The sequence below is a fragment of the Periplaneta americana genome, chromosome 6 (assembly GCF_040183065.1).
Source record: "Periplaneta americana isolate PAMFEO1 chromosome 6, P.americana_PAMFEO1_priV1, whole genome shotgun sequence".
Taxonomy (NCBI): domain Eukaryota; kingdom Metazoa; phylum Arthropoda; class Insecta; order Blattodea; family Blattidae; genus Periplaneta; species Periplaneta americana.
This window is the reverse complement of record NC_091122.1, coordinates 37159831-37181945: the sequence shown is the minus strand read 5'-3', so window position 1 is coordinate 37181945 and position 22115 is coordinate 37159831. Positions and strand designations below refer to the sequence as shown.

At 34.0% G+C, this 22115-nt stretch overlaps 1 protein-coding gene and 1 non-coding gene across 2 annotated transcripts in view; one reads left to right on the top strand and one right to left on the bottom strand.

Annotated features, from left to right (window-relative positions):
• The window catches only part of LOC138701216 (PHD finger protein 12), a 44724-nt gene that overhangs the window by 7449 nt on the left and 15160 nt on the right, over positions 1-22115 (top strand). The window contains exons 3-10 of the mRNA XM_069827885.1: positions 1460-1529; positions 1622-1697; positions 4316-4534; positions 6769-6883; positions 7967-8099; positions 10036-10206; positions 12087-12254; positions 15907-16646. Of these exons, the coding sequence (XP_069683986.1) occupies positions 1460-1529; positions 1622-1697; positions 4316-4534; positions 6769-6883; positions 7967-8099; positions 10036-10206; positions 12087-12254; positions 15907-16646 (1692 nt within the window). The remainder of the gene's footprint in view (positions 1-1459; positions 1530-1621; positions 1698-4315; positions 4535-6768; positions 6884-7966; positions 8100-10035; positions 10207-12086; positions 12255-15906; positions 16647-22115) is intronic.
• TRNAY-AUA (transfer RNA tyrosine (anticodon AUA)) lies at positions 20071-20142 on the bottom strand. The gene has a single exon. It is a non-coding gene; the product is annotated as a tRNA-Tyr (tRNA).

Here is a 22115-nt window from a genome sequence, read left to right as displayed (position 1 = left end):
AGTGAAGTTTTACTTTCTGAACAAAAAAGTGGTTTGATAAAGGAATTCAAGAAATGTATTGAATGTTTAATTTAGGGTTGAGGTGCAATGATATGAGATGAGATGAACGAATAATATGTTGGGAAAGGTAAATAGAAATGTGAAGTACCGTAGATTTTTGCTAGAAATTCTCGTATGAAAAGGTATATTGGAGGAGTCACCTGAGAGCAGAATTTAAAATGTATTATAAACAAATGAATTGTATTTTGGAACTAAATCGAAAAGATTATTGATCAGCTATAATTGCATAGATGGTGACAATTGTTCCAATTATAGGCAAGTATAGATACTGGCGAATCTTGAGTGTATTTTAAGTATTAAAAAAAGTGCATAGGCCTAGCATTATTAGTTAATTGTCATGGCATCTGAAACATGTTAGGCCATTTTTTTTTTACATAGACTTAGTATGAGTATCTGTAAGGTTTAGTTTAGAGTAGTAGTGAGAAAGTTAATTATAAGTGAACTTTTTAATTATATTATTTAATGTCAGAACCCTTGCAGATTTGATATTTTGTGCAAACTCTTAAATACTTCAATTGGAGTTATGGCTAGTGTTGAGAATTATATGCACTAAAACTCTAAAATATGCACTTATGTATGCATTAAAAACTAAAGAGCTGGCAGACTTACCATAATATAGGATTCCATAAAAACCAAAACACAAACCATATAATGGAAAATATTCAAATTATGTTGTTGTTTTCTAATGCCAGGCATTTGATAATAAAGTCATTTGACCTCTTGCACTCCAATATTTTTCAAAGATATTGTCATGGTTAGCCACTGACGCACAGATTTTGAGATGTTCTGAATCCATTTCTTGATTCAAATTATTGGACATAAGGTAAACCACACAGTTACTTTAATTTCTTAGTTCTAATTTAATTAAAACCAATTTTATACAATTCATTTTTTTTCATGATTGTATGAAACTTTGTAGTCTTTTCCATGTTTTCAGGATCCAACTTGTTTCTCCTGTCCGTAAAAATAAACATATGCATAGAAAAAGTTCTTTCTTTCTATATTACATGAAGTGAGGGGACAAAACTTATGATCTGGTAACACAATATGATTAACATCCTCATCACCATCGTATTGTTGAAGCACTGTGCTAATTTCCCTCACCTTCTTCAAACTATCATTCTTTACTTTAGCTGAGGACGCTTTTTCTCGACATAATTTATTCAGAATCCCTTGATTCGCTTGTAGAATAAGCACAGACTACTGAAATTGAGCAGAAAACACTTTCTTTTATTTCCACAGGACAAAATGGGAGACAAACTCATAAATATATCACAACACCCTTTCTACAAGGAACATCAAAACAAACACAGCAACTTGTATGCATACTTGTGCGTTTATAGCATCTACAGTCTCTGAATTGTTTATAACTAACCTATTTTCTGTTTGTTTATTTTAGTGATCCACCACTTGATGAAACTGATATTCCAATGGGAGAATGGCTTTGTCACTCTTGTAGGATAGCTGCCGTAAGTATCTTGATTCATTTCATGTGTTTCATTCTATTTTATGTCAGGGTTGTGTTATTATTTAAACTTGATATTGAAATAATGAATTTCAGAATAAGGTGGAGGGTATGGTACCAAGTAGCAGTATTAATATGAAAAGTGAAGTCAAGTTGCCACGGGAAGTTAAAGGTAAGTATCTCGTAATATTACTTTGTTACATGATAGTAGAGAAGGATTGCAGTTGTATGAGTATTGATGTGGTAGTGAAAGTTTGAATAGTTTAATTCCCAGAAAAGAAGAGACTTTTCTTTCTGTATGGATGTAGAGTTCATTCAGATTGCTGCGTTTTGTAAATAGGTTTTTTGTATTAAAATTGGGTGAGGATTGCATACAAACAAAGCAGTATTCTTGAAGTATGTGATAGATAATGCTACATTTTAATCACAGTTAAACAAAGATATGTACAGTGAAATCTCTCTTTGCAGACGCCTCTTTAATAATGGACAGTGTTATGAAGTCTCTAGCTAAAGGAACAGGAAACACCATACTGAAATATTTTTTTTAAAATGGACACTCTTCAATGTGGACACAAGCTATTTTTATTTGTCTTGGACGTCTCTCACTTATGAACACTTTGTTCAGATCGAGTCGAAAGTTGAATAGCTTAAAGATAAAATTCGCAAATTTATTCTGTTTGCCTTTTAACCCCTCACAAAATATTGATATTGAGGCTTTAACTCGTACACAAGGTTGTGCAGAACTGTGAACTTAAAAGAGAATCTTGTATTGTGATTGAGTAGGAACACAGCTGTTGTCCAGGTCATAGCTCCAACTTAAAGCATAAAGAGAATATCTTTGGCTTGGAGATGTTCTTTTGTTTCACTTGTACTGCTATAGTCGCGACACTGTTATTCCCGGCGTGACTCCTCCTCTTTGCTTACGTCTTAGGAAGTGAAGGCTCTATAAAGTTTAGGTAGGTAGTATCGTTCGCCATTTTTGTTCTTTCGTTGCCGAGCTACCATACAAGGAATCTATTTGCCACACCGTTAAACATTATCATGTCGTAGCTCCTATGATAATAAATCAAACGTACTGTAATTCAGCAAATAATTGAGCGGCAAATAACATCCTCGTGTGCTTTCTGCGAACGCCAACGAAAGAGCCAAAATGGCGGGCGATTATATTAAGTATTTATCGAGCCTTAAGAAATGAATAACGTCTTACTCAGCGAATCACAAGACGCACACGTTTAAATGTAGCCAACCTGCAACGTGATTGGCTGCCGGAAATTAGAGCGACGGGACTGTAATATTCCCTACCCCCACTGAGCATGAAAGAAGGTGTATTTGACTTCTTTCCACATGCAACCTGTCCATCACTTTATAAAGTTCGACTGAATCTGCAGTGTATTATGGTGATTGTGTATGTTTTAAGTTTTGTAATTTAACAGTGCATTCACAACGACCTGAAGGGAATTTGACTTAGAAAGAAAAAGTAGAGGTATTATAATATTCTCAGAGAGAAAAATGTGATATTGTGATTATATCTGTGGAGTACTGGTTAGTGCATCTAGCTGCAAAACCTGGTGGCCCGGGTTCGATTCCTGGTCGGGGCAAGTTACCTGGTTGAGGTTTTTTCCGGGGTTTTCCCTCAACCCAATATGAGCAAATGGTGGGTAACTATCGGTGCTGGATCCCGGATTCATTTCATCGGCATTATCACCTTCATCTCATTCAGATGTTAAATGAATGGGTTATTTATGAAAGGGCCTAAGTCGCTAATTTTGTGAAAATGAGTTTGTAATGTAATAACTGCTCTTTGGGTATAGATACATCGATTTAGATATGAAGAGGACTAAGTTTCACACTCTAATGCTTAGTAGTAGAATTTATGATACAATTTTTATTTCAGCCTTAATTTCAAAATTTTAGCTGTAAGCAGTTTTTCTTAAATTGATAACAATTTAGTATTCAAGACTTACGCCCTTTGATAAATAACCCATTCAAATAACCTAAGATGTTGATATAGCACCGTAAAATAACCTACTAAAGAAATACTGTAAATGCATGTGCATTAATTTAAAATATTCCTTCTGTAAACATTTCCCTCTATAGAACGGTTACTTACCTGTTACAGACAATAAATAATTTCCTTTAAGTGTCTGCATAAGAGAGGTTTCATTGCATATACTTGCAATTACTGAATACAGTAGTTGCGTGTTTTTCATTGTGAACTGTGATTTATGAAGTTTATACACAGTGGAATGGGGAAGAGATACATAGGAAAGTTAAAAGAACTCATAGATTATGTGAAAGAATTGTAGCATGAACTTATAAGAGCTCTCTTTCTGTTAATGTGTGAGCATTGATTGCTATATACAGACACCACAGTAGTCTTTGTATGTCAGTAATCAAAGTTTCTTGAAACGTCTGCCTCAAATTCCAGCACAAAATATGCATCATGCGTCATTTAAAAATGCATAGTATATCAGTAATTCTGTTCATGGTTTGTGTTCACTATTCAGGGGATGAAATTTCCTATCAACCGTTTGGAAGAAACTAGTATATAATTTAGTATGAGACTATGATTTATACAGAGAGATAATTAAATATACAAACATTACTAATTTACGTATCTACCTTTTCAGTGCAAGGTGTTTGTTTGCAAAAGATTAATTATGTTTCATAGTTGAAACATTGTTGTTGAATTACATTAGAATACAAGTGACATGTTTCAGTTGCAATTATACACAGTGTATTTGTAATCCATCTTGTAATTTCAAGCAATATACGATTGTTTGTGGACAGAGCTAGCATCTGCTATTACAACATGTAGAGGGCGCCTTCGAGGGAAACGGGAGGCAGCAGAACTTCCCACAAATGAGAAGCGGTCACGGAAGGATGAAAGTGCACCATTTACAAACCCACTTGATGTGTTGGTGAAGGCAGCGTCTGCTATGAATCCAAAACAATTTGAATTGCCCAGAGAAATGGGCATGAGTATACCTTTCCCAGGCACAGATAAGAGTATGTATACTGTAATGAAAACTATTTTGGGATCTTTAGTTGAGTAACTGAATTTTGGAATGAAAAGGCGTCATTATATTGGCAAGATTCCTTTCAAAACAACTATGCCATTGTTCTGACGACCATTTCACGTTACTTTCATGTTATCTTCTTTAAATTGCTGGTACCTCCCTTCTCATATTATGACAAATTCATGTTTCTCTACAAAAGTGCTGGTCTTATGTTGTTGTTGATAACTAATGCTGAGTTCTTGGCACTGAAGCCATATTTTCATGTTATGACTGTTATATCACCTACATGCAACCCCCAAACTGTTTGGAGGACCACACCTGCTGTTGGTTAGCCGGTCCATATGACTACCCGCGGGAGGATTGTCAGACAACTCCACCGATCATATCCCCTCTTCACCACATAGGGGACACTTATGCATGCATGGCAGGTCAGCATGTCGAAATGTCATTTCCTCCATTTTTGATGGAACAGTTATGCTGCTGTGACTCAGTCCCCAGAGCCTCATTTGTTAGAAACAGGTTGCACCACAGGAAGGTGAGAATGGGATTTGAGTATAAGAGGTTATGGCAGTGGTTGCCAAACACTACGAAATTGTGACGTAATAGAAATGCAACCTGCACACCACTATCGCAGGGAGAGGGGTGGAGTGATATCTCCTCAGGTAATGCAGTGAATAACAGTGCAGAGACGACTGTGATCAAAAATAAAAACAATATAATTTTCTTCTACTTATTAACTATACACACTTTTTTCCATGTTAATGTTTTATCCTTCTATTCATTATTTTTGTATTATTAATAAAATAAAATAAATTTATTTTCTTATTTACCATAAAGAGAATGTGTACTTTACATCAGCAGATATTTGAAATTAGAAAAACGTACCAGGCTGGTCACGAAGTTGTAAATTACACTACATACTTAAAAAAAAAAAAGTCAAAGTATCTAAAAAAACGTCGAAGTATTTTACCGCGATTAAGACATAGAAGCCGATACTTTTTATTGTTTATTTATTAATGAAATATTTAAATTACACTACATATGTCGAAAAAAACGTCGAAGTATTTTACCCCGATTAAGACAAAGAAGCCGATACTTTTTATTGTTCGTTTATTAATGAAATATTCAAATTACACTACATACGTCGAAAAAAACGTCGAAGTATTTTACCCCGATTAAAACATAGAAGCCGATACTTTTTATTGTTCGTTTATTAATGAAATATTCAAATTACACTACATTTGTCGAAAAAAAACGTCGAAGTATTTTACCCCGATTAACACATAGAAGCCGATACTTTTTATTGTTCGTTTATTAATGAAATATTCAAATTACATTACATATGTCGAAAAAAACGTCGAAGTATTTTACCCCGATTAAGACATAGAAGGCGATACTTTTTATTGTTTATTTATTAATGAAATATTCAAATTACACTACATATGTCGAAAAAAACGTCGAAGTATTTTACCCTGATTAAGACATAGAAGGTGATACTTTTTATTGTTTGTTTATTAATGAAATATTCAAATTACACTACATACGTAGAAGAATAATGACAACATACTTTTTTTTACTTCTTTTATACTTCATTTAAAATTTTACAACAAATTAAGTACCTCATATTTTTGCCATCTGCACAAAATAAATACTTTTCCTCCCATGCTCCTTAAAATTAAGTTTTTACATATTATCTGTTTTCTGTTTGAAAAAAAAAACATCGAAACATATTATCCTACACACTTGTAACATTACATATATATGTCCGCTGCTGATAAATGTCTTTACTTATGTCGAAGTGAAGGCTGTAAACAGAGGGTGGGGGTATAGGGGGATGCCATGGTTACGCTTGAGTGGAGTCAGGGTCATGTGTCGCGACACTGCTTTTGGTGGGTTATGGAATGCACTTCACTATTCCTTGTAACACAAAATAATGTGCTGCTTTATTAAAAGAAAAAAAAAAAGCACAAATCTTGCAGCTACATTATACACTATTAAGCATTTTTCTTTTTCCTACTGACTCTTCAATAAACATCAATGTTATAGTTTTTATCCAATTGTGGTGCCTGTTGCTGTGTAGCAGTTTTCTCTTGCTAGCTCAGGAAGGTGTTGCTGGAACTGAAACCACTGCACAGTTTTCAGATACCAATTTCCATATAAGACAAATGTTTCTTTTTTGTTAATTGTGATCCTTTGTGTGATGTTTGTGTTTCTTCCTTTTAGTACCTGGCCCAAGTAAAATATCAAACAGACGCAATTCTGTAGCAAAGAAAAAGCCTTATGAATTGGATAATGGTTTAGTTCCACTTCCTGTCAAAGTCTGTTTTGAATGTAGGAAGTAAGTATCTGCCTGAGGTATATACTCTGATGTTTTTAATTAGTTCATTAATGTATAATTTTTATGGTTAAACTTGCATTTATATGGACTACTGCGTGTTCAGTTCAAAGTGTGTCATGGCTTGCTGTATGACATCATGTGGCTAGCCGATAAGCCTAGACAATGCAATCTTCCTACACTTCCGCAGAGGTGTATTACCTATGTGCAAGAGAAGTTGCCTAGCAAGTACGGCATTCATTCTGAAAAGTACTTATCGATACGTACGGTAACTCCAGTAGTGGCAGGAATGTGAACTGTTCGGAAACACGTACTGGGGTAAGTTTTTTTCTTACTGTCGGGATATGGGGAGAGGTTAAGACGATTACTTAGGTACAGTATTTATTGACATTAACTTCGACTGTCAACATGGACACGGAGCATTTGATTTGTGTTGTGGAATGTTGCCGTACGCAACCGATAACAAATACTCTGCGTACGACTTGCCTGAGCAAAACACAGTTCGAAAGAGATTATGGTAGCACACAGACTTTACAGACTTCCATCTGTTGCTACGATGTTCAAGTCATACCGTACATGTTTTCAAGTTCAGATTGAATGCCTTGATTAATAGGCAACTTCTTTGACATAAAAGCTGAAACTCTCTTCAAATCGCTGACTCACAACAGTGACGTCATGACACACTTTGAAATGAACACCCAGTATATTTCACGTGGAAGTAGTTAGAATTCAAATTTAGGATTAATAATTTCTAATAAGGATTAAATATAATGGGTTTATTGGTACAGAATTGAAGAATTACTGTAGTTAATTACTAAAAACATTTTTCATTTCTTTCATTGTACGACTTTCATGGCTGATTGTAAGAAATCTTTCAATCTTAAATATTATTATTGGAATGAATTCTTATTGCCATTTTGTATTGAATTATTTGTTTACTGTCAAGTATAAATATTGCTTCAAAATAAAATTTTAGCAATGAAACAAAGCCTATTGAAGCTACATTAAGTCGCTCTGTCTAATAAAACTTCCAGACCTAACATGATAATGTTCTTCATGGCTACTTCTCTGTTCTGTTGGAAACAGGAGTTGTCGGAAAGCACCTCTGGTAGCTTGTGACTACTGTCCTTTGTTATTTCATCAGGATTGCCTTGATCCTCCTCTCACTTCTTTACCTTCAGGCAGATGGATGTGTCCTAACCATCCAGAACAATATATAGTAAGTGTTTTGTACAGTATTTTTAAATATATAACCTAATTTGGGTGTGTGCATAATTGTTTTTAGTCCGTTTTTACTTACTGACTGGAGACCAGCCTCATGGTCTAGTGGTTAGAGCTTCTGGCTATAGTTCATGAGGTCCCGGATTCGATTCCTGGTTAGAGTACAGGAATTTTTTCTTAAAGGGGATTATTCCTGTGTTAGTCCATGGTCTGGAATTTAGATTTAGATTTAAGACCTCTCCTGGCACTACATTATCATAATCATCCTCTCACATCATCGGGGTAATGTAACTCCGCCTTCCAGGTGCCCCAACCTCAGAAGTGGATTACAATTAAGCCACAGCCAGGAGAGAAGACCAGAAATGTCGAAAAGACAGCCTGGTGGCATTGGATAAAAAAAAAAAACTTACTGACTGGATCATTATTGCCTACATTGTATTTTATAAAGAGAGATAGAAAGCAGTTTGTTCTTTATATTAAAGTTTTTAATCAGTGAGTTTTCTTTTGCCTGTCTTGTATCCCACCATTTTCAATGTCTATAGTTAAGTGTTTTGTACAGTATTTTTAAATAATGTTCTGCTATTCCATATGAAATTGATCAGTAAAAAACCTCGCATTTTTTTAATAAACTCTAATTTTTTCCCTATTTATGCAAGGTGCTGAGGAGAGTGCATTTTCAAAAATATACTATCGAAAGTCAAACGGTTTTCGTACTATTGAGCGACAAATTTAGCTTATTTTATAAAAACAAGCCTCTTTCAGCGCTCAGAACTCTGGAACCATTTACTGCAGAACATTGAACGAGAGCTCATTTTTGAAGCTGACATTTGGTAGGTTATGATAAGAAGCAATACTTATTTTTATTGTATACAGAGAGACAGATAATCTGATTTTACTACTTTTAGGCTTTTTGCCCATTTGTGAAAATGTAAAAAATATTGAAAAAAAACCTTGCATTATTAAGAGGGATTCGGCATTGTTTGCTTAGTGGCTCGGCAATAAGTTTCGAGGGTATTAAATAAATTATTTTCACATGCCTGGACTTGAACGGCGCAGTACAGCATACACTGGCCGAGAGCTGAAGATAAGCGAGCGTTGGGCGTCATTTTACTCCTGTATTTATGAAAACTTGTGATAAAGCTAGCCCAGCTATGCGCTACTAGACGAAACATCACGTGTTTGTCTCCTGGCCTTGCTTGTCTCGGCTAAATCCCGCATCACAGTCAGCTGGTTACTTCACGCGTATACTATTAATTTTCTTTATTTGATACTTTCAGTACTTTGTTATCAATGGTGCACCAGTAAAAAATATGTGTTTATTTGTACTTTCAATGCGGAATCTAACCATATATTTTAAAAATATTTTTTCGTGGGCAAAGGTGTCTTAATGAAGAAAAATCTAAATTTCTCCATTTCCATAAAAAGTAAGAAAAACTGTTTACATGTCACTATAAACTTTAATTTCTCAGCATCAAAATAAACCATGATTTTGTTCACGGGATGAAAGGGTTTCGGAGCCACAACAGTTTAAAGTTGCTAATTTTATGAAAATACGATAAATTTAAATATTTTTAATTTAAACACTATGAAGTTCTGAGGCCTCAAACTTTGCACAAAGCATTGTATCACAGTTGTCAACGGACAGAAAAAGTTTCATTGTATTTAAAAATTGCAAGGTCAATTGTCTCTATATTTCGGTCGATTTGAGATGGAATAGCCCATATAATTTGTGTACGTAATTGTTTTTATCTTATTTTTACTTACTGGCAAGTAGATTGTTATGAAAATATACTTAGACTACATTGTATTTTATAAAGAGAGAGAGAAACCACTTTGTTCTTTATATTAAAATTTAATCAGTGAGTTTTCTTTTGGCTGTTTCAAATATGTAGTTCTGTTTCATGTAATACATTTTCACAAATTATCTATTGCAGGATCGAAAATTGTTAATGTCCTGTAGTGCCACTGAGAGAGTGAAGTTATGGGATCGCTATGCAGGACCTATAGACCAGGATGCTATAAAAGTGGAATTCTTTAGAAAAGCGCACAGAAAACACCCTCCTTTTAGGTTCAAAGTTAAACTACCACCTAGGAATAGAGTCAGGGTGAGTATCATTCAGATTTGGCTTTCTTTACATGAGGCAGATGTATGTTTAATATTTTATACTACTTGTGTGGGTATGTATGTAACAATGCAGTTCATTTTTTTTCATTTCCTTACTGCTAAGCAGAGCTTACTTCCACAGCTGTGTTACGAGTTTTCCCTCATGTGCCTGACACTTTGTACTCTGGCCAAGATTAAGATCTGAGATAAAAGTAAGATAACACAGGACAAATACAAAGAATTGGACTCTTCCATCCCTGTGGAAGGCAGATAAGTTTCCTACTGGGCCTGGTAATGAGTAGAGGCGAGAATGTCTTGTGTGATATCATGTGATTGGAATGGATGTAATGGTTTAGTAGACATAAGTGAATTTATATCTCTCATATACTCACTAACTGATATCTACAACGAAGGTTTGTATATAATTTTCCAGATGTCGGAAGTTTTTAGTCATCCTAAAATACATAATGTAAGTTCAGAGATACTGGAACTGTACCAAACAAAAAGTATAGGAAGAGGTGACATGTTTGGATCCAGAAAACCTTGAATGATGTATTATTTGGTATAGAGTATTTTAAAATAAAGCTGTGTATTTTTATTTTTAATCTAATAGTAATTAATGGTATGCGCCGTGGCGTCGCGGTCTAAGGCATCCTGCCTAGGACTTGCATTACTGAATGCGCGGTGGTTCGAGTCCTCATGGGGGAAGAAATTTTCTCATGAAATTTCGGCCAGTGCATGGGACCGGTGCCCACCCAGCATCGTGATGCACTTGGGGAGCTACGATATGTAGCGAAATCCGACTGCGAATACCAGCTATAACAGCTGGGGGGATCATCGTGCTAACCACACGATACCTCCATTCTGGTTGGATGATCGTCCACCTCTGCTTCGGCATGTGGTCGTGAGGCCAGCAGCCGGCTGGTCGGTCCAGGCCCTTCATGGGCTGTAGCACCATGGATTATTTATTAATTAATGGTAATGTTGAATAACTCGAGAGATTTTTTAAAACCCTTAATATTCTTGTATATTGATCTTGAAAAAAATATAATGTTCGATTTGTAATGGTAATAGTTCGTGATAGCCTAGATCATATATATATATATATATATATATATATATAACAAATAACTCATCGCTGTGTTAAAATCAGCAGCACTTTGAAGAGAACAACAGCCAGGATTGCCACCCATCCGCCGTAAACAGATACGAGAGGCAGTACAGTCGCTAATGCAATTCAAATGGGAATTATGACGTGACTCTTTATGTAACAACTAGATGGCAGCGTAGTAAACCTGACAAACCTGACGTCAAAGTCTATAAGGCCGACCTATCTGTTACATATATGATCTAGGGTGACAGTGGAAGAACTGACATGATTTGGTGACCAAAAAAAAAAGTACAACTGTCTTTTCCTAGATATTATTGTATAACAAAAATATTTATCATAAGAAAATGAACACTTATTTACAGAGAAAAATGGACAAACCATCTACACTGGCAATCTGAAGCTAATGTAGCAAAGCAAATATTAATTTTTGCTGAACATGATGTTAAACATGACAATGACAACTTTGATGAAGATGAAGAGACAGGATGTTTCTTGACACTGTCCTTGTTTTTGTTTAGTTCTGACAAGTGAAGATGGAATGTACAGATGCGGAAATAAAATTTGGAGCTCCCTTTTTGTATAAGTTTCGCTTACAACACACTGCACATGTGCAGTAAATAAGAGCCCCTGTGTATATGCTACTTGTGGACAGTTGTGTGAAATTGTTTCTTACATACAGATAGACTCCCATCAAGACTTGCTCTAAATTTTAATTCTGTATTGTAGAATCTATTAGTGTTCGTGTTATGTAAATGCAATGTTGTTTATAGGTTCCAAATGCCGTTAAGGAACAGTACAGGTTTCCTCCACCTCTCTTGCCTTCATTACGTGATATTTTGAGAGAAGGAGAATACAGAACAGCTGTAGAAAAAAGAGAAGAGAGGAATGCTTGTGATAGTGTTGACATGGAGAAAGCAACAGTGGAGGAACAAGAACAGGTAATCCAAATGGATGTATTGTTTCGTAAAGAAAACAGTTCATCAAATCCAATGTGTTATACAATGTGAGCACATTATGTGAAATATGTTGATATGCAGCAGTTAGCTATTACTATTCGCTTTGGCTCAGATTTTGTTGTCATGTCCATTATTTTCTGGATGGTTGTTATTGTCTCTAGTTTTAAATTTAAGTGGATTGAACAATAAAGTTGCTATTACAGTAAACATAAAAAATGCCTACAGCAGTCCAAAAAGATATCATTTACATCAGTTCATTATTGATTCTACTGTCTTATTTGTTGATCTGGCGTGTTTTGGAAAACATGTAGGCTTACACTGTGTAGTCTTAAATATACTGGGTGTAACTGAATCCTGGTAGATTCCAATTATCTTTTATAGTTATGCTACGATTTACGTAAATTTGGGGGAAGTGTTTATATGATATAAAATACACAAACATTTGCAAGTTTATTTGAATACCAACCAGAAATGGCATTAACTTATTTCAAATGGAACACACTGCATATTTGTACATTTTTTTACTTGTCCTCAAATTCTGAATCTAAGTCATTTTTGATGTGAATTCTCCATAAATTCTGTTTTTTGTTGGAAATATCTTGATTATGAAGTAATTTCGTTAATTTCTCTCAATTTCGCGAAAATTCGCAGATATATTTCACTTAATTTTGTACTAAGGGATTTGTATTTTCCATTAATAAAATTAAGTTTTTAACATATTTCGCGTATATCGTTATACCAAAAAATCACACCCCTATGGATATCTTATTAATATTTGGAGAGTACACACGAAATGCACAGCCAGCTTGTGCTATGTATGCTGAAAGTATCCCGATCATCGTCATTCTCCTGCAAATTATTCGGCGATACCTGGTTAGGACCAATGGACCTGTTTTGTGGTCACCTACTGACTTATCAGCAGACATCGGATTCTAGGGCAAATGCCTATTTTGTTTCTTTAGGAGAAAAGTAAAAATAATTATTAATATTTGTGTTTCATGGAAATTGAAAGGTATTCAAAGAGTTTTATAGTGCCCTAAAATGCCCTAAAACGGTTATTAGAGCCTAATTTGTTAATATTCGCCTAAAAATGCCCAACTCACTGTAAAGTTTCGCATTTTACTCTTACTTTTTATAATTTATACATGCATTCACTGCGAAATTTAAGACATTTAAAAAGTGGAAAATTTGCTTCACACCGGCCATGAAACCATTGATAAAGGAAACAAAATGTTTTGGATCTCACGACACTCGCAATAGATTTCACCGAATTTAACATGTTTGGAGGCATAAATGCCGACAAAGAACCAACCTTAGTTTTGAAGCAGGCAACAATCACAACATGTGATATACTATACTATAAAAATGACTGTTTTTGGTCTGAAACCGATTAGCTGTACTGCCCTTCAGAGTGTCATAAAATCACAATTTCTGGTGGTGTACTGTGCAGATAATTATAATAAAGTCTGAGCATGGAACTGAATTTCAATAACTTAAAATGAGTAATCTTGATATCAATAATCATTATTTCATTAGTTTCAATATATTAAATTTGTGCAGCTCTGTTTATAAATATAATATAGTATTCTTTTTTAATGGTTAAACATACTTTTTTGTGCGTATTTTAGTGTATAACTAAAAATTTCAGTGAAAGAAATAAGTATGATACCTTGATGTGCCTAAAATGCCTATTTTCATTAAAATAGAACCTAATTTTACAAATTTTGAGCTTATTTTAGGCGCCTAAAACTGCAATTTTTAGTGCCTAAAAATCCGATGTCTACTTATCAGTATTAGACTTTGTGTTTCCTCGTTAAAAAAAAAAAAATATTATTTATTCAACACCAAAATTGAGTCACAGCAGCAATAGCTACTATAACCCTTCAGAAATTATATAACAATATGCGGGAAGTAATTGAAGGAGCCAGATTATGTCAAGATGCTGATAGTGGACATTTTGAATGACACACATGAAATACAATTATACTACATAGATATGCTAAAAATTATAATTAAAAAATTGTCACAATGCGGATTCGAACTCATGATTGAAAGATAGAGCCAAAGTTCTGCCCCTGAGCCATTCTGTAATCTTGTGGACACCTGCCTAAGTAAATATACCCAACACAGAGGGCATTTCTCGAATCTGCTATAACAGGCAGTTTATTGATATTTTAAACCACTAATTTTCTTTGTTACAGTACATAATGTTAGAAATGATTTGCTCCTTATTAGTGCATATCTAAATTGAAACTTTTAAGACATATTATCTTGTGTACTTAGCTCAAACTTTTCTGCACATGCGCAAATCTTCTTTTCTAAGACTAAAAATTTCAGCTGACCATTTTTTTTTTTGCGACCACTATACATTGTGCTAAAAATAGCTGATCTTTCCTTTATATTCTGTAAATCAAGAATTTCCTCAGTGTGGGAGGAGTGTATTCTTGTGTCAGTAGGATTTCACAGTATTTAAAAACTCAGATGATGTTCATATTGTATATCTAGAAATTGAGATTGTCATGATAAAAACCTGTGTACGGAAATATGACATTTTCTGTTTAGTCTGTAGTATCATGCTATTTTCTACAATTGATTCATTCGATTTTATTGCTATATCTGACACACATTTCTGCTTTGCTCCGTATATTTTACATTTCTTTTTCACTTAAACGTTTTTATTGATTCTTACAGATTCTTAATATACTACCCATATTTTGTGTCGTGACTGCTGCAAAACTTTACACATTTTAACTATGTTATTCTCATTCATCTATGCTGCACACATGTTCTTCTAGTCTTTCATTTAATGCGTGGTTTTTGCATTTTAATATTTGGACTCTGTATGATGATTAATCACTACACCACTACGCTTTTAAGTGATTATTATTCCATTATTTTGTGATTGTACAGTTATTTCATGTAATACTGTTTTTAATTCATCTCCATATTTACATCATGCAATTATCGAATCTTATTGTTTTGCCACACTATTCCTATCTTTATGCTCACAGTATCACTATATGTTACCTCATTAAAGTACACCTATTCATTAAAGTTCAGGTGTTCCACCAATCAGAAAATACCATTGTAGTAATATGAAAGCGCTAGTATCGATTATTCTCAGATATGCAATCGAAAGACAACAATAAATCACCTATATTTGAAATAAAGTCAGTTCTGTTACTATAATAATTAGCGTTAATTGTAAATAATATTCAAATAAATTCAGTTTGTCATCTCGTTTTTCAATGTCAAGGTCAATGTCGAAATCTGTTTCTCGAAAAAAATCAACACTTTCGCGTCTGCGCACATCTCACAATTTACGAGGTATTGCACAAGGTCAGTTATGCTCCTCAGTCAGATAAGAATAACATGAATACTTATGAATAATTTCAAGTTAGAAACATGGTCGAGCATAAAAAGTCATATGAAACTTGACTATAATGGCAATTAAGATGCTCACTTGCGCTCGTTTCATAAACATACTCGCGTCTTAATTACTACCATTATAGGCTCATTGCATAATGTACTATAATGTAATTTTTGTATCATTCTTTAGGTTAATAAGACGGTTATTGAAGGACTTTTTATACTTACTTCATGTACGATAATCGTGTTAATCTTTGTGTTTCAGTGGCTCAGCAGTGTAGTGGCCCTTCAAACCAGTATTGCGTGTCATATGTCAACACAAAAACAGCAGTTACAGAAATCACCAAATGCTATGGAAAATGACTGTGCCATAAGGAAATCTCAATTAACACCAGTGGACAGTGACCCACTTTCGCCAACAAATAACAGTTGCAACAATAGTAGTGCTACTAGTAACTGTAACATTACAGTGACAGCAAATTCTGTTGTTAGTACATGCTCGAGTACCACCAACCCAAGTGTCTCGCTTTTAAATCGTAATAGTGGAAATCCAACGAGGACGTTCATAATGAATGGTAGTTTGCAGCCAGATCCTGCACCGTGTGGTAAAGTTCCAGGGTTAGCAAATGGGCCAATATCATTGCTCAAAGACAAACAAATATGTACTTTAACAAACCCATCACAACAAAATGGGGAGTTCAAAAGTAATAATAGTAACATTAGCAACAGTAATAATAACAACAACAATAATAATAACCATCATCACAACAATAACAACAACATAAAAGAAGATTCAAGTGTAGTGAGTGCTCAGTGTCAGAAGACTTGTGCCGGGTTTGGTGGTACTGTTATCCAGCATAATACTAGTAATAATAATAGTAGTAATAACGTTAATAATAATAATAATTCTATTAGTAATAATAACAATAATAATAATAGTTCTGGAAATAAATGTGCTGGAGGAACAACAAACCAAATAGTCACAACAAAAGTTGTTAAACAAGGGTGAGTAAATTGATATTTAGAATTTTTGCATGATTTTATATATTACAATAACAGCATGGAGAGGAAGATAGAGTTTGAGTATGATAGATAATATTTAGTGAACTTAAGTCCTCAAATAATGGTCACAATGTTGTAGGAAGTTAAATGATTGTGAGCGACATATAAAGGCTTATCTGCTTTTCATCCATTAGGAGTAGTTTTGTGTATTTTCTAATATATTTTAAAAAACTTGTTTTAGAAATTAGTTTGTAGTACTATTATTTACACTTTGTTGAATTTCTTATAATGTACTGAACCAAATATTCTTCATTGAATTTTATATAATATACTGAAACAAATTTCAATGTGTAAAGAAATAATTTTGTGATAATGGTACTCAATATTCATTATTTAATTTGTTCAGCAACAAAACTGAAAGTCAGAACATCTTAGATTTTGCAAGTTGTTTCCATTCTTTTCATATTGTTAACTGTTTTGTGTATTTTAGATAACGAAATTTTAATTTTATTGTTAGGATCATAGAAGTGTGTCAGCTGCACATAGGCTTTATATTATTACATATGAAGACATTATTACAAAAACAACCCTTGTCAAAATTGCTATCTTTCAGGAGAACAATAAAAATAAATAGAATAACACATGTCAGCTATTTCCGTACAACTGGTGTTTACCTTTGTGGTTATTGCATCTGATATGTGTCATTTTTGGACTCTATAAACATATCGAATAGTAGCAAATGTGTCCTTAACGCATTCACGGCCAAAGTCGACTTATGTCGATTTTGGTATGAATGTGTAAAATTGCCAGCGTCGACCATAGTCGATTTAACACCACTGCAAAATGTATGTCATGTTTAAAATCCCCGGTTCCGTTAAGAGGCTAGCCCTTTAAATGCTCGGCAGTGAATGTGTTAACTCAATTTCATTAAAAATGACTAGGGCTGTTTTTGTAATAATGCCTTATTTTTTTTTATTCCCCGGGTTTTAAAGCAAAGGCACTATTAATGTGTGTATGGATAACTTCTGTCCTAGTAGTCTGGTATAAGGTCATCACTCCAAATCTGAAACCAGGAACTACTGTTATTAATAATAGAGATCTTTTTCTCTAACCAACTATTTTGCTAAAGTTATGAAGTTGGTAATATTGGTAGGATTTAATTGGAATCTATATATTTTCAGCATCTGAACAGGATTTAGAAGTCATCAATTAGCAAATGAATAAGTAATCTCATTTGAGCAGGACATAAAGGATGCATATGAGAAAAAACAACACATTATCTGTTTCTGTGGATTTTAAATCAGATTGCAATTGTGTTTCTAGATAGGTCTGCAGTTTAATATAAGAACTTGAAGATTTGGGTGTAAAGTCTTATATGTTATGTTAGATTTTAGAATTCATAACACGAAAATTTTGAGCCACAACCTAGGCACATCAACATCCAATTTTAAATAAATGCACCTTGATCTCAAGCCATTTTAAGTTCGGTCTTAGTAAAGATCTTCCCAAAACTTCTCAGGCGACTGATATGAAAATAACCCTTTTGCCAATGATTTAGTTATTTGAATCTCCCATATATCAAATAAAGTCTAACAATTGAATTGAACAACCAAGTCATCGGTAGAAGTTAAATAAGTGATGTTGAAAATTTATAACTCTAAACAAAAATCAAATTCATGAAGATAATATATGGGCTATTCCATCTCAAATCGACCGAAATATGGAGAAAATTGACCTTGCAATTTTTAAATACAATGAAACTTTTTCTGTCCGTTGACAACTGTAATACAATGCTTTGTGCAAAGTTTGAGGCATCAGAACTTCATAGTGTCTAAATTAAAAATATTTAAATTTATCGTATTTTCATAAAATTAGCAACTTTAAACTGTTGTGGCTCCGAAACCCTTTCACCCAATGATCAAAATCGTGGTTTATTTTGATGCTGAGAAATTAAAGTTTATATTGACATGTAAACAGTTTTTCTTACTTTTTATGGAAATGGAGAAATTTATATTTTTCTTCATTAAGACGCCTTTGCCCACGAAAAAATATTTTTAAAGTATATGGTTAGATTCCGCATTGAAAGTACAAATAAACACATATTTTTTTACTGGTGCACCGTTGATAAGAAAGTATTGAAAATATCAAATAGTAACTTACGCGTGTGAAGTAACCAGCTGACTGTGAGGCGGAATTTAGCTGAGACAAGCAAGGCCAGGAGACAAACACGTGATGTTTCATCTAGTAGCGCATAGCTGGGCTAGCTTTATCACAAGTTTTCATAAATACAGGAGTAAAATGACGCCCAAGGCTCGCTTATCTTCAGCTCTCGGCCAGTGCATGCGGTACTGCGCCGTTCAAGTCCAGGCGTATGAAAATAATTTATTTAATACCCTCGAAACTTATTGCCGAGCCACTAAGCAAACAATGCTGAATCCCTCTTAATAATGCAAGGTTTTTTCTCAATATTTTTTACATTTTTACGAATGGGCAAAAAGCCTAAAAGTAAGTAAAATCTCTGTATACAATAAAAATAAGGATTACTTGTTATAACCTACCAAATGTCAGCTTCAAAATGAGCTCCTGTTCAATGTTCTGCAGTAAATGGTTCCAGAATTCTGAGCACTGAAAGAGGTTTGTTTCTCTAAAATACGCTAAATTTGTCGCTCAATAGTACGAAAACCGTTTGACTTTCGATAGTATATTTTTTAAAATGCACTGTCCTCAGCACCTTGTATAAATAGGGAAAAAATTTGAATATTAAAAAAATGCGAGGTTTTTTACTGATTTCATATGGAATAGCCCATATACTTTCTCATTATAAATTCTGTGTATTTTCTAACAATTCAGTCCTTTTTCGTGCTGAGAATGATATTATTTTATGTAGTTCTCTTGAACTATCGCTTAAAAATCATACAGAAATGAAATTGTTTAATACGCAGCCAGACAAGAGTTAAACTTCCTTTTTCAAATTGAAGTACATATGTTGAATTAATTTTGCACAAATTTATATACAAAATCTGTACAGGAGAACCTCAGTTATCCATTATAATGGATGGGAAGGAGTTGACAGTTAACCAAATGTGACAAGTAATCTGTAATACTATAGTCTAATGTTAGTTTAAAAGAATGTGTTTTTTTTAATTAACTAATCATGAGCCATTTAAAAAAAAGTCTGTTACTCTCTTTTGCACCTTGGCTGCATTTAGTTTTTTTTACTGACGTTCATTTTTAGTTTTCCCACATGTATAGTAAATAGTATCCTCCTGCTTCAGGAAATGCAGCAACATGTCAGCTGATTCCGAGACTAATGATGACATAATACAAAAAAAGTAGTCCTAGTAAGGAATTAAAAATAAACTCAAATATTTATGTATTGAAAACTACTTTTATAGAATGAAGGATGAGTGGAACAGAGAAAAATTCTCTCCGGCACTGGGATTTGAACCCAGGTTTTCAGCTCTATGCGCTGACACTCTATCCACTAAGCCACACCGGATTCCCATCCCTATGTTGGATTGAATTCTCTCAGTTTAAGTTCCACCACTTGGGTTCCCTCTAGTGGCCTACCCTCATGCACTGCGTCATAGATGTATGACAGTGGCACAATGTCCATACATGTGCAGAGGTACACTCGTTATGAGTGACTAAGTGGCCGGAATCCGACAGAGTAAGCACCGTCTTAAATCACTAAGTGATTATTTTTCGCATATCATATATTATTATATTATCCTTCATCATATGATGATGCACAATTTCTGCACGGAAATATCATATGTACTTCGGTACATCATTATTATAAAAATAGTATGCAACTAGATGAGCACTATATTTTGTGTTTCATATTACTATATTCTTATAAAAATTGAGGAGTGTTAAAGCAGATTGTTTTGCTGTTGTAATTTTGATTTTCTGTTCACACTTATCTAGAGCTTACTGTTCTCCAACTAGGAGATTAACTGTGAAAGAAATGTGTTTACTATTGCGTCATATATTGGAGTGAAGTAGATAGATAATATTACCGTTATAACGTCAGTTTAAAAAAACATTCGCTCTTCTGCATATGTTATTTCCTGTATGGAGAGATTAAAAGACCAGAAGATTAACAGTGATCTAATTTTGTAACTAGGGTAGTATAAATATGTGTGTATCAGTGTTATTGTTTGTGCTTTGAGAGTTAGCCAATGGAGATGCGTGTACCCACGTGTGTGACCTTATGACATCTTATAACATCAACATTCATTCACGGCATTACCCTGTTGCGTCTCATTCCCCTGAGACTACTTTCTCCTGGTAGGAGTACAGTATGTTTATATTCTATACTTAAAATTTATCTTCCTTTTTAGAAGTTCATGTATACTTAAATGATAATTAAAGTGGTTGCAGAGAAAGATGCTTCACTTCTGACGTTTCTAGTAAAGCATATGGAATATTCAGAGTCAAAAAGATAGAAAGGCGAGTTATGTATTCAGTTGCCATTGACTGAGGGATTCAGGGGGTGGATGGGAGTTAAAAGATATACGTTATGGAGGTATCAAAAGTTGCTTCTTTCCCTGCAGGAGCTTTAGTTAGTATATTATTTGACACAGTATTAAAAGGAATACCTTTAAACTAAATTAAAATTTATATATATATATGAGATTGGTCCACACCTGTGGAGTAATGGTCAGCGCATCTGGCCGCGAAATCAGGTGGCCCGGGTTCGATTCCTGGTCAGGGCAAGTTACGTGATTGAGGTTTTTTCCGGGGTTTTCCCCTCAACCCATTATGAGCAAATGCTGGGTAACTTTCGGTGCTGGACCCTGGACTCATTTCACCGGCATTATCACCTTTATTTCATTCAGACGCTAAATAACCTAGATGTTGATACAGCGTCGTAAAATAACCCAATAAAATAAAAAAAAATATATGAGATTGTACTGCCATGTGTCATGATACCTGACACGTGATGTAAACGATTTTCTTTTTGTTAAAAAAAAAGTATGTGCTTGAATTAAGTATAATGTTTCTATGTGCACGATTGAGAAGTTATTTCGTTACTTTGTGAGATATGTATAACATTCTGCATATTGACAAGCTATGGGAAAATGTACTTCTGTTTGTTTTTAACTAAGCATGCCTTTTTAAAACACTTGTAGTGTAGGCCTATTTCTCTTTCAAAATATTATATCTAATCTTTTTTCACTTTGAAGCTATCATTCACTTCTGGTTTGGTTTTCTTATCTCTTGTCATTTTCTTTTCTCTGCTGTAATTTTTTCCTCGTACTTTTTGTTTGTTAAGGGTTGAAAAATGAATACTATTCAAATTTACTAATTGTGATGGATGTATGAAGATTTATTACTATATGTACGAAGATGCTTTTGAATGATCTGAGTGGGTATCTGAGTACATACTTAGACCCTTATTCCGGGGGGATATTCAATTATTGTATTATTTAGCTACTGTACTTTTTTGAATAAGGAAAAACAGTG